General features: G+C 49.4%; 1 protein-coding gene across 2 annotated transcripts; it reads right to left on the bottom strand.

Moving 5' to 3' along the window:
* Nucleotides 1-765: 765 nt before the first annotated feature.
* Nucleotides 766-7,296, bottom strand: Isg20 (interferon stimulated exonuclease gene 20). 2 transcript variants are annotated; one of them, XM_028754823.1, is made up of 4 exons: nucleotides 7,047-7,282; nucleotides 6,521-6,773; nucleotides 4,335-4,535; nucleotides 766-1,095 (listed from the first exon to the last, which is right to left on the bottom strand). In XM_028754823.1, the coding sequence occupies exons 2-4, from the start codon at nucleotides 6,746-6,748 to the stop codon at nucleotides 979-981; spliced, it is 546 nt and encodes a 181-aa protein (XP_028610656.1). In that variant the 5' UTR covers nucleotides 6,749-6,773; nucleotides 7,047-7,282; the 3' UTR covers nucleotides 766-978. The 2 variants fall into 2 exon arrangements, with proteins under 2 accessions (XP_028610656.1, XP_028610655.1); XM_028754822.1 differs by lacking the exon at nucleotides 766-1,095 and having other exon boundaries at nucleotides 3,572-4,535; nucleotides 7,047-7,296.
* Nucleotides 7,297-13,188: the final 5,892 nt, after the last annotated feature.

Below are 13,188 nucleotides of genomic sequence, written 5' to 3'. Positions count from 1 at the left end.
GAAAGAAAAGGGGGAAAGAAAGGAGGGAAGGAGAGACAAGAGGAGGAGAAAGGATGGCCTGATAGAATGAGGAAGGGCTGCGTACTGCTAGAACGTGTCATGAAGGAGGATGTGAAGCTAATTGTTTTTCTACTTCTAACACTGCCATGTTTTTTTGCTTTGGTGGTGGACAGTGCATACAAATATATCATGAACATATAAAATCTAATGTGATGCTTGGTAGCTTTCGTTCCAAATGGCTACTTCAGTTGAATAGACATTTATTCTATTCTTTGAATCTGGTTGATTTGGGTGTACGATTCTTTTTTGTAATTTTTAAAATAAAGTTTGAGATTTTTTAAAAAGTAATTAATGGCAAAATGGGGGGAGTGAGTGAGGGAGAAAGGGGTGGAGATATGGCTCAATGGTAGAACTCTTGCCTAGCGTCCATAAGGTCCTAGGTTCAATCTTCAGAAGAAAGAAAACAGGAAAAGTCTCTATGTACCTATGCTGGCTGTGGTAATACACACCTGGAATGCTAGCACTCAGGAGGTGAAGTCAGGACAGTCATGGGTTTGAGGTGGGCCGGGGCTCAAGAAGAGTAAGAAAGAGCAAGTTTTCCTATTACTGACATGCCCAGTGCCCTCTTTACAATGTACAAAAAAACCTGGGGTGGGGAGAGAAGAGAAAAGGGAGGAAGGAAAAAATGAGAGTAGATAGGGGATGAAGGAGTGGAGGAAGAGGCACTTGCCCATTTCTTGGGCAAAAGACAAAAGGTCCTGGTGGTTGATAGACAAAATCAAAGTCATTTATTACTAAACTTTTTTTTTTTTGCCCCAAAGCAAGAGAATTGCTGTAATGGGCAGAGGGTATTCTTGGTTTTGCATTTTGTGGTTGTTGATGTTGCTGTTGTATTGTTGTTGTTTAAAACAGGTCTCATTTGTGGAAAACTATGGTCCTTCGCGAGTGTAAGCTTCTGATCCTGGATGAGGATGAAGTTCAGTCTGAGGTCCCCAGGCAGGGCAGCCCTCGCTGGGCTCTGAGTCGCTGAGAGATTTTGTAGAGCTCCATTGTGGCCCTGGCATCTTCCACAGAGCAGTGGCCCCGCCAGTTGTTCTGCAGACACAGGAAGAGCAGGAGCTAAGGGGGCTTCCTTCCCAGTCCTAGAGCCCCTCAGTCTGTCCGAGTGTCCCTGAGATCCCTAACTCAGATTTGGGAGGGTATCAGCAGATGGCTAGAGCTGGACAGGGTGGGAATAGCAGTACACAAGAGAAAGCAAGCAACTCCAGTGAGCAGTGGGCAAGCAAGACAGCTCAGAGGTAGAAAGGGCATCATCAAGTGGAGACCAGCAATCCTGATCATTCCTACATAGAACATAAGATGGAGGATGTCAAAGCCTGGCAAGCTGCAATCTCCATCCCCACAAGAGGCTGTCAGTACCTGGGAAACATGAGAAGGGCGAGGCACTAAAGCAGAACTCTTTGAGGAGGGGGCAGAGCATGGGGTGGAAGTGGATTCTGTATACTTTCCATTCAGGAAGAAATGACTGCCACCTGCCACCACTGTGCTACTAATCACTTGCCCAATGGAACCTCCCTAACCTCCAAGAGCTACGTCTGATCATCCTCAGTTTTAGAAGTGGTGATACAGGCTTAAACACTGCAGATGTTAGGGAGTGAAAGCTTATGTCCATGAGGCAGGCCAACTCCTACAGCATCTTTCACCCCCTGCGATTTCCAGGCCTGGCTGAAGTCTTGCCTGCAGCCGGATACAGAGGGATCAGCAGCCTGTTCAGACCTGTTTCTCTAATATCCATCTGCTTAGGCGGCCTTCCTTTCCTCCCAAGGGCTCCTTTCCCTCCACCCTCCAGACTAGGGGTTAAGAACACCTGCAAGGAGGCCCAGCTCAGGCAGGCTGCAGCATCCCATCCTATGTTGTAAATAAGCATGTGGCTGTGGTGTCTCCTATATCCCAAGGTGGCTCCAAAGACTTGCCAGGTCACCAATCCTCACTTGCCAGGCAAGGAAACTAAGGGCAGGTTTCTGAAGTCTACTGCTTTGCTCTCTGAGGTGGAAGTTACAGGTGGCTAGAGCATCCTCTGTGTGGGGTGGTGGGGTGTCAGCTGTGAGAAGTGTTTAGTTCTGGCCTTGATCCCAGTTTTAGTCCCCTCTTAGGGCCTCAGGCAAGTCTCCGACCAATCTGTGCCTGTTTCCTCTTCTGTAAAATGACCTGAGTACAACCTGCCTCCGAAGGCATGAAAGTACACCAGTTCCCAATATGCCCAAGGGCTGAGTACAGAGGGCCTTTCCCTCCCTGTGGGGCTCATGCCCTTGAAGGGAGGCATCAGCACCTGACTGTGACAAGCCTGGGCCAGCTCTTGTTGAGGTGATCAGCAAGGTGATTTCCCTCAGGCAGGAGCCGGAGGGCAGGTTCTGAAGGCATCAGTGAGGTGGGAGCAGGTGCGGAGAGTGAACCAGATAACTAAGGCAGATGGGGAACAGAGCCTAAGAGGCCTGCAGACCAGGCTCAAGATTTCCCAGGACAAGGCCTCACTACAGGAAGTAGTGAGGGACGGGTATGCAAATATCCTTGTAAGGTTCCTAACTCACCGGCACACCATATCACTGCATGCCCCCGGGTTACAAGAGAAGCCAGGACCACTATATCCTGGGTCAGGAGACTAACATGCCAGCTAGGTTCAGGCCCACTCCTGCTTCTAAGACAATTCGCACAAATGTGGGATGGGGCTCCATGCCACTAGCCGCTCACCCAGCCAAGTTATCCCCACACACCAGGCTCATGGACCCTCTCCAGCCCTCTCCTTTCCCTCTCTAGACCTCTGTGACTTCAGTCCTGTAAATGGTGGAGGGATTTACTCTCCTATCCTGCAGACCACCATTTTCCCCATCCCCAGGATACTATCCCTCACCCCCATATTTTCAGGTTAGCCTCTGTGGATGAGGATGACTGGAAACTTCTCATCTTCCTGTTCTACCTCCCAAGTGCTAGAATTCAGGCACGTGCAGTGCAGTGCTTGGTTTATATGGTCCTGGGGATTGAACACGGGGCTTTATGCATGCTAGGAGAGCAGTCTACTAACTGAGTTATACCCCCCCACACACTAACTATTGGACAATGCTGGTGGCCTGTCCCTGGGCTACCTCCCATTCAACCAAGAGCTCCTCCTAGACAGGGGCATGGCATGCTCACCTCCAGTGTCTGACACAGAGGAGGTGCTCAGGGAAGAGCTACTGAAGTTGGTCATATACCTGCTGAGACAGATGAATATAAGGCAGCATAGCCAGAGCCTGACTAGGGATGTAGGTCATAGTAGAGTGCTCCCTCTACATGTTATGTTCAAAGCTCTGGGTCTGAATCCCCAGTGCTGAAAAAATTAAAAAACAAAACAAACAAACAAACAAACAAAAACAGCTGAGCAGTGCTGGCACACACCTTTAATCCCAGCCCTCAGGAGGCAGAGGCGGGCAGATCTCTATGAGTTCGAGGCCAACCTGATCTACAGAGAGAGTTCCAGGACAGCCAGGGCTACACAGAGAAACCTTGTCTTGTAAACCAAAACCAAAAGAAAATTGCTGACTAGAAGGGCCCTTATGTAGTGTTTGGCTGTTAGGGTTTGTCCCCACCCACAGCTCTTCTTACTTGGGTGAGGGTGAGTCCTATGTCACATACTGCAGAGGTGGTAGCACCTAGGAACAGCACCGGTTGATCCAGGACAGGAATCCCCAGCTGTCAGGACCCACTATGGCCCATGGGAGGTGCAGGCTTTCCACCACTTCTCTGTGAGGAGGGAGGCTGTTGTGGCATAAACCTTGTGGTACACAGGGTTTAAACCAAGAAGCCTGAACCAGGGACTTTCCCCTCTCCTTCCCTACGGGGAACTCCTGAGATCACCTCACAAAGAGGCTTTTGGAATTCCTTTCCTGGACTCTGGTCTCCTGAAGCCAAAGACACATCACACATGAAAGCATCCAATCTCTCGAGAGTGGAGGAAAGAGTCTTGGGGTCACGCGTCTGCACTGGGGCTCCTCAAGTGTTGGTGTACAGTCCTGGACCCAGCAAGCTGCAAAGGCTCCTTATCTGGAGCCAGCTTAGGCAGGTGGGAGTGGTCTGCCCTTAGGAGGAGTGGGAGCATGGGGAGGAGGGTGAGATCCTCACTTTTAGAAGCAAGAAAGGAGAGGGAGGACTAAGGGAGAAAGGAGAACTCCTTGCTTGAAGGAGGACAGGAAGGGGAAAGAGGAAGAGTATCTGCTCATCTGAGTGGGTGGAGGAAGAGGAAAGGAGAGGAGGGAGAAGAGAGAGACAAGAAGGGTCATGGGGGCCAGGAGGCTCCTCACCTGGATGCTCTTGTGTAGCAGGCGCTTACACAGCAGCCTCAGGGACACGCGGCTGTAGTAGTGCAGCTTGGCCTCATGCCACAGAAGCATGTCTGTGGACGTGTCGTAGATGGTGTATTTGCTCATATCCTCCTTCAGGGCATTGAAGTCATGCTTCAGGTCATGGCCCACCACCAGCTTGCCTTTCAGAAGCTGCAGGATCTGTCCAGGAAGACAGGCGGCCTCACACATGTCCACCCTGGGTGCTCCAGGTGTGGTATCCCCCTTTCCCATAGTCGTGAAGATAGTTGGCGAGTAGCCACTCCTGGGGTTGCTAATTGACCTTGGGCAAATCATCTTCCCTCACGGGAGGGAAGCAAGGTCCAAAGCCCTTCTCAAAGTAGCCTTAGTCTGTGAGGATCCCTACCCTGGACTGCTCCCATGGCTCACGGGATAGGACCTACATGGACAAACAGCACATAGACTACGTCCTTTAATCTTGGCAACTCTGCTGTGGCAGGGCGAATAACCTCCCAAAAGTTATCCAGATCCCTCTGAGGAGAAACTGTGAATACATCCCTGGATTGGGGAGGGGGGTGGAGGTGGGGCTAAGGTATACATGGAACTTAAATTGTTAGCCAGATGATGATATCTAAAAAAGGGAGGTTTTCCACTGGGATTGATTGTAAGTTAGCGGGAACGTTGTAAGATCCAAACCCTAACACTGCGCAGAGAGGATGAGAAAGTTCCAGAACAGATCCCCATTATCACAGGGCTCTTAGTTTTGAAGGCTAGGGATTCTTTGAGGAGAATTTGCGGGCTGTTGGTCATTCTGAATATGAAGGAAGGACTAAGGCCAAGGTGCTCCAGCATCTTCAGAAGCTGGGAAGGAGCCCGAGGAGCCAGCCTTGCAGACCCCTTAACCTTAATCCCATCAGACCCAGGTCGGACTTCTGAAATGAAGAACATTAAGATAATAAATCCACATTGTCTTAACACATTAAGTTGGTGGGTGGGTCTGTTCAGTGACTACAAAAACTGGCCCTGTTAGGAAGGAGGCCCGGACGTACCAGGATTCTACAAAAGAGATCAGTGGAGACACACAGGAGCAAATGATTTTGCCCCAGGTGTCTCTGACCATTTTAGATATTTGCAAATTCCTTCATAGTCCTCTTAAAAACTTAATAACGAAGGCTGGAGTACGGGTCAACTGGCAGAGTGCTTGCCTAGCATTCGAGGACCCGCGTTCTAGCCCATATAAACCGAGCATGATGCAGACGCCTGTAACCTCAGAATTTGGGACACATGGAGGCAGGAGGATCAAAGCCAGCCTGAGCTACATGGAACCCTATCTTAACAGCAAACAAACAAAGGATGGAGAATGGAACTCCCATGGCTGGGGAAACCCTGAAGGAAAGTCATACACAGAGATAAGCCCAGAAAATCCAATACAGCAGGCAAATAAACTTAGACATAACTACTGCCCACTGGCCCTGACATACTGCCCCTCTACCTATCCTTGCCAGACCGCACATGCACAAGCATGGCAAATGTTACTAGTGTTTGGGCCATTTTGGAGGTGTTTCGTTAAGCCTCATCGGGGTACTGGGATTCCCATACGGGGGTTGGGGGGAGGTAGTAGCAGAGCCTGGCCACTTGCCACACAGCTGATGAGCAAGTCTGATCCAGGCTTCTAGCAGCCCAGTGGGAGAATGGACAGCCCTTAGAGTGCTCAGCCCCATGTCCTACATGTCTGGAAGACATAGGCATAAGGATAAAGGGTAAGAACCTTGGGCTTCAGTGGCCCAGAGCACGTAGTCTGGGAACACGATCTCCTTCAGACAAGGAGCCTCTGGCCTCTGAGTCAGAACTAGCTCAACCTCAGAACCTCGTTTCGTAGGCTCACCAGAGCAGTGTGATATAGAAGACAGAGAACACCAGGTGGGACTCAATGTCCCCATCATAAGACCGGAGAGTTGGACCGGATAGACGCTCTGAAAGCAGCTCCGGATGGGAGCTTAAGGTTCTCCTTTGGCAGGAAGCTATCTAGTAGAGGGCTATGATAGGGAGACCCGGGAGTCCTTCCCTCAAAAATGTGAGGAATTTCTCATGGGAGAGTCACAGACCACAGTCCCTAGGAAGGAGCTGAGGAGGAAGGACAAGGTGCCTGCAATCTCTGCTGACTTGACTCCTGGTCCTTCACTTACCTCTAGCCTGGCTTCACCAAATGGTGTGGCCCTCACCATGTGCTGAGGCGTGATCCCGCTGACTTGGGTTCTAAAATCCGTGATCTCTCCCTCAGGCCGGATGTACTTGTCATACAGGACTGCGCCATGGACGTTCACAATGCTGCAGCGGGCGAGGCCACTCACCCTTTGAGGCCGAAGTCCCACCATTTCACAGTCCATGGCTACCACCTCTGGGCTGCCTGCCATGCTCCTAGGCGACCCTCAGAAAGTCCTGGAGGATGGGGGAGTGGGGGTAGGGAAGAACCAGGGTATCAGTCAAGAACCAACAACCCTCCAGGCATCCTAGGCCACCACCCTGCCAAACTACACCCTGAGCCCTGCCCATTATCTCCAGTGCCACCTGGCAACAGAAGCTGGCCTCTTGCCAGCCTTCAGCTTCTCTGTGCTAAGGTCCCAGAGCTTGTTGGTCATGTCTGGCTGTCTCACAGAGAAGCCCCCTCCCATTGCCTCCCAGTTTGGGTGGCTATGTGGTACCTGCTCTCACCTGTCTCAGTGCCCTGGGTTCTCTTCTGCCTCTCTGTTGCCACTTCTCGGCTACTTCAGTCACTTGGGGAAGTGACTCATCTCTAACTCCAGCCTGTTTTAGTTTCAGTTTCTGGTTCATTATCAAGGGAAGATGAGGAGTGGGGGCAGGCCTTATAGGCTGGGCTGTCTCATCTCTTCAAGGTTGACAGGTAAGGGGGCTGGCAGGTTGAGTCAGGGCTGGCTGCGTCAGGCTGTCCCTCCTCTGGCCCTGCCCTCCTCCCTTTCTGATGACGTGTCTGACGTGGACGGAGTGGATTGCAACATCTTTCTTTGCTTTCTCACCCTCCACCCAGAGAATAAACATCTCTGGGATTGGAGCCTGGGGAATGTCCCACAACTTCTGGGACCTGCTGTCAGTGTGCTATTCTGTGAGGTTTTCCTGAGGACAGAGCAAGCTGTTCTTGAGACACTGGTACCATTAACTGGGTGGGCAGCAAGGGGTTTGGGTAGGAGTAGGGGTGTGGAGGAGTCTAGTTCTTGGTGGCTTCTACCAGTTTAGTGCCTCGTTGGGCAGAGACTCTACCTGGGAGTGTTTGACAAAGAACAGCAGATCTTGAGAGGGCCTCAAGTCAGGTTGTTTTCCTATTGGGTTATGGTCTCCTGGGCTGGAACTTAGAATCCTTAGCGTGGTACCTATTATTAGGTCCAAAAGGAAAAAATCCCAAGAATCCTCCAAAAAGGGCAGGCCCACTGACTTTGTCCAAAATGACAATTTCTGGACTATAGGATTTCTGGTGTATAGATCAAAGTTCTCACACGGCATTCCTCAGAAACCTGTCAGGTTTCTGCCTGTCAAAACAGTTCTGTGTTTACATACAACAGCTCACACCAGCCTCCAGGCTCCTTCAGTACCTTTTCACATGTACTCGGTCAGCACTAGTCTCCTGACCCTTCTTACTACTTCCCTGATTCCTCCACTACGCCCGCTCCCAGGCTGGTCCACCTCCCCCTTCTCCCCCACTTTCTTTAAAACCAGCAATATCCCCACCCTACCCCCTGCTTCTCTTGCTATTCTCTTCTCTAGCTCTTCCCTCCTATTGTCTCTGCTCCTGAGATGGCCCTGACCGTGGGCAGGGCAGTCTGCGTCTTTTCCTCTCTGCTCTGGACTCTTCTGGATGCCCCTGGCCTTTCTCTCATAGCTACAATAAAACTCCCCTGAGCCGCCTGTTGCTCACACCAGTCATGCAGGGAACGTTCAGCATTCTTCTAATAAACAAACTGAGGTACACACGGATCAGAAACAGACTCAGCTTCCTAAGAGGAGTTCTAGTAGAACATGTCAGGGGGAGAGTCAAAGGGAGGAAGATACGTGGATCTGCGTTCTGCTTCGGCACTTGGGGAGGCAAAACACAGAGGCGCTAGGGTTCCTTTCTCTCTGCTGGGGGGCCGGGCTTCATGCCACTCAGGGGAGAGGAAATGAAACCTAAGATAGGGGTTCCAGCCCATTTTCTCCAGGTCAGAAACTGGTTCTCAAACACCTGGGCATGGCAACCTAAAAAGTTGAAGAGATTGGGGTGGGAGTTGGGGGGGGCTAAAATGAGCCTGGGGCAGGGAATCCAGCTTAGCTCCAGACCTTCTGCAGGAGACTTAGGCATGGCTTTGTAGGACAAAGGCTTGCCCCCGGGGCAGTGCTTGATGAAGGAAACTGTCATTGCTTGTCCAAACTGTTTATTCATGTAGAATGTTAGGGATGCCTCATCTGCATGTGGAAGGACTTCAGCTGTTGTCCCTAGTGACTGATTGCCACAGTCCTCTCAGTGGAGTGTCAGGGTTAGTGGAAGTAGATTTAAATACCTTCCGTTCTCATATGAGACTTGCTGGGGTTTCTGAATCCGCTCGACCTTACCAGGTTTTCTGTCTGGTGGTACGGCCCACTGCCCCACATAGATAGTCTATATATGCTCAGATCTATGTAGAATAACAGTTCTCAGCCCGACGAGACTTGTGGTTTGGATAAGAACTTCCCAGATGTCTGACTTTAACAGACTTCAAAATCAAAAGTTTGGGTTGAGGGTGTAGTTCAGCTTGGTAGAGTGCTTAACATGCAAGAAGTCCTATGCTCAACGTCCAACACTCTATTAACCAGATGTAGTGTAAGTATGTATATCTGTCTATGTGTGTATCTATGTAACCATGACAACAGCTAATGGGGATTGGAAGATCAAGAGTTTAAAGTCATCCTTAATCATACAGCAAGTTCAAGACTCATCTGGATTACTTTGATACTATGTTGTTTTAAATAAAGCAACTCCCAGGCAGCTGTCATCTGTCCCACTGCCCCTTCCTTCCAGTCTCTTTCACACCTTTTCTGGACTGTGGCTTCTTCTCGTTTAAACCAAAGCTCTAGCTTTGCTCTGGGGCTTTATTTGGTGACTCTTCCCAGGCCCGCAAGTCTCAGATGTCCCCTTCAGACGATGTTAACCATCCATCTCCCCAGGGCCAGGACCAATGACTAGACCCTAGTGGTTCTCAAGCATCCTAATGCTACAACCCCTTAATACAGTTCCTCATGTTGTAGTAACCCCCAACCATACAATTATTTTTGTTGCTACTTCGTAACTGTAATTTTGCTCCTGCTATGAATTGTAGTGTAAATATCTGATATGCAGGATATCTGATATGTGACCCCTGTGAAAGGGTCATTTGACCCCCAAAGGGGTCATGCCCCACAGGCTGAGAAACAGCAGACTAGAGGAACCGGTTAGGTTCCTATCCCAGGCAGGAGTCCTGCCGCAGTGCTATGAAGGTACCTTTCTATATGTTCACGTCTCAGGAACTGCTTTTCTGGGAGAAAAAAAAAAATGTTTACATTCTTACAAAGCCCAAGATTACAACTTGGGGACCAATGAGTTTATTGGGCTTACTTATGGAACAGGCATTTAGAGGCTTCTTACAGAAGCCTGGAAGGATATCAAAAGAAACACACTGGTAAGTCTTCATCCAGTGTGAATGGTGGCATCCCTGTCGCTGCTTAGTGGGAGCCCCAAGCTTCCTCTGCTTATATACTTTACAATGGCCTGAGACCCCAGATCCCATGCAGTTAGGGAAGAACAGCACACAGATGGTTGCGGGAGCAGCCGAAATCTCAGATGAGGACCTGGAGACCCTCCCAGCCATGGCCCCTGGGAGGGGCGATCAATAGTCAACAACCATAACCGTAAACAGACATAGCTGATCCATAAAGATAGAGATTATTTTGCTTGAAGGACAGGATTCTACACGGGCCCGACATTCTGGAAAACTCCCCATCATCATCTGCGTGGCAGCGCCCTCTCCAGGCCTCTCTGTGCAACTGCACCCTGTCCTCTTCTTAATTAGATTATTAACTAATTGACAAGGCAGTCTCCAGCCCTATCCTAATCTATACAACAAGCACAGTCATAAGTACTGTGCATTCCATTTGCTCTCTTGTGGTTCCCCAGAGCTGGGCCTCAGCTCCCAGAACCCAGCCTGAATTATCCTGGACCTGTGTCCAAGTGTACAGTGTGTTCTGTTGGACCCAGGTACTGTTAATTAACAGACCTGAAGGAGGAAGCCCTGACCCCAGCTAGCAGGGCTCCTTTCCAGCTTCACCTGACAGCATCAAACAGCAAGCCAAGCCCACAGGCCTTGATCAGGTGACAACAAGTCACTCAGGGCAAACTTATCAGCCTTCTAAGGACACTCCCATCAGCTGCTCACCCATCATGCCTGTAGCTGACAGGAGGCAGCTACTGGATAGCTTCTTCTAACCCCACCGAGCCTGATTGGATACCGAATGGACAATTCATGCTACGGCTCTGGTATGACTTTGTGTTTCCCAAAGGTCTCTGGTCTAGGGGCTCAGTTCCCAGTGTGGTTGAATCATGAAGTAGGGCCTGGTGGGAGGAATGTGGGGGTGAATGATACACACACACCATTCACTTTCGTGAATGGAAAGTTCTAGGCCTTTGTGAACTGTATTTAGCATTGTGCAAGTGGCTCAGGGTGGTCTCAGTGTCCAGGCCTCTCCCACTTCCTGCCTTGCTGTGGTCCTTTCCACATCATCGACTACAGGGGCCCTCAGCAGAGCCCCAAAGACCAGGACCATGCTTTCCAATCACCACGGCTGTGTTTTATGTCTTAATCAAGCTCCAGCCTCAGGTGTTTTCTTATAGAATACAAAACAGACTTAAACAATTAACTGCATCAGAGGCACGTCTCCCTAGAGACAACCTGTCCAACTGTCAGGGGCAGCCCTGCTCATACACTGAAGGCCTAAAAACAGCCATATGCCTAAAAAAATGAGCAATAGGCCTGACATACATGCCTGCTAAACACAAAGTCTTGGGTCTCTGTGGAAAAACACGGAAACAGATGACTAGAAGCTATTGTAAACAAGCAGCTTTGGTGGAAAATTGCCAGGCTGAATAGTCATAGACCTTGTAAATAGGCAATCTTGGTGGATAGTACCAACTTCAATAAGGACAAGTGAATCATAGGCGGAGTCACAGTGATCTGTCCCCTGAACCTTCACCCAGTTGACACTGTTCTAGAAGATATCTGTACCCCTGAACACCTACGCTCCTTTGTCATCCCCTTCCCCATATCCTGCCTCTATGTGCATATAACCCCTGTGTGAAAAAAATAAAATCAGCCGTTTGATCATCCTAACCTCCCCTTTGTCCCCTATCCTCCAGTTCTCTCTTCCAGGTCTTCTGATCCCAGTTCAATGGCCCGTGGGACTGGGGCACCCTACAAGCTCAGCTGTCTTGAACTGAGGCCAAGGCAGGAGGATCACCACAAATTCCAAGTCGACCTCGGTCATATGATGTGACCCTTCCTCAAAGTAAAAGAGAGATCCTTGTGAACTGTTGATGAGGACGTAAACTGCCACAGCAGCTGTGGGAAAGTGACGGTTGCTTGCCGTGGATGGCATGGTGACAACTGCTGCTTGACAAAGTTCCCCAACCATCGACAGTGCAGATCAGTGAGCACCCTTCTACTTTCGTCTTTGATGATTCTCAGTGTGTTATGGAGGTCCCTTATGCTTCTTCCTTTGGGGAATTCTGTACGAGCTTTGGTAGGGGATGTGAATGTACACAATGGCAGTCTCTAAACAAAAGCATTCCTTGGAGAAACTCTGTGCCACAGTGGAACCATATAGCATAACTCTGCCTACTCCTGCAAAGAACCTTTGTGCCCTTGTTTGCAGCAAGATGGTTCCAGGAACTCTCAGGCACTTACTGCCCGCCCTGAGAATGAGAACACACAATCCAGAGAAACAATGGGCCCAGATCCAGAGTCTGAGGTCTTGGCAGTTAAGGGCAAGAATTCAGTTAATAAGTACAGAATAATTCCCACAACTGATTCTCTGGGTACGTGACTTACAAGATGAACGTGAACAAGATCTGGAATGCCCCACGAGGAGCACCTTCCGTTAGGAAGTTAGACTGGCTTGATCCCCTTCTGCCACACACAGAAGCATACATTGAAGAAATTAAGATGGTAGGCTTAATGAAAGAGTAAGATGTCAGGACTCTCGCTTTGGGGAGCACATGAGAACAGGCTCAGATTGTAAGGCACATGGGGTTGCAATAAGCTCAATGCTTATTATGCTACCTAGTACAAACACTGCATCATGGCCCTTGAGGAATTGAAATTGCTCTTACGGGTTTATTTCTCAAGACTCAGTGTCTGGCACTTCTGACCACAAGGGCTGAGAGCTTGCAGGAGGAAATGTAAAGGAGCACCTGGTGGGGTTGCTGAACCTTAGAAAACTTAGGGACTTAGATGTTTGCTGGACTTGGACTGCTTTTGTGTCAAAGAAAAATATTGTAATAAAGTTGATTACTTCTTTCATTCTAGATGTTGAAAAATTGAGCTAAAATGGGTTAAAAACAATCTGTGAAAAAAATCCTGACCTCTTGGAATCATTGCCTGCTTTCTACATTACCTGTAATTAAGCTGCTATACAAATATAGCAGGTGTAGCCTTTTAGTCAATAAATACCAGCTAGCTACCCTGCTTAAGCCTCAGATCCTGTCAGTCTCCTTCTCCAGATGACACCACACCTCCCTGGCCCAGCAACTCTCCTCCTGGAAATCTATCTAGATGACTTGAAAACAGGATAACAGAGATAT

The sequence above is a fragment of the Grammomys surdaster genome, unplaced genomic scaffold, assembly GCF_004785775.1.
Source record: "Grammomys surdaster isolate TR1022 unplaced genomic scaffold, NIH_TR_1.0 126036, whole genome shotgun sequence".
Lineage (NCBI taxonomy): Eukaryota > Metazoa > Chordata > Mammalia > Rodentia > Muridae > Grammomys > Grammomys surdaster.
Note: the sequence above shows the minus strand (reverse complement) of the source record. Positions and strands in the feature narration are given on the sequence as shown.

What these genes read in the sequence shown, in the direction of transcription:
- Isg20 (XM_028754822.1), bottom strand. Translation starts at nt 6,748, where the DNA reads ATGGCAGGCAGCCCAGAGGTGGTAGCCATGGACTGTGAAATGGTGGGA. An exon ending in TTGGTGAAGCCAGGCTAGAG is followed by an intron (nt 4,536 to 6,520) that starts GTAAGTGAAGGA and finishes CTTCCTGGACAG; the next exon opens with ATCCTGCAGCTTCTGAAAGG.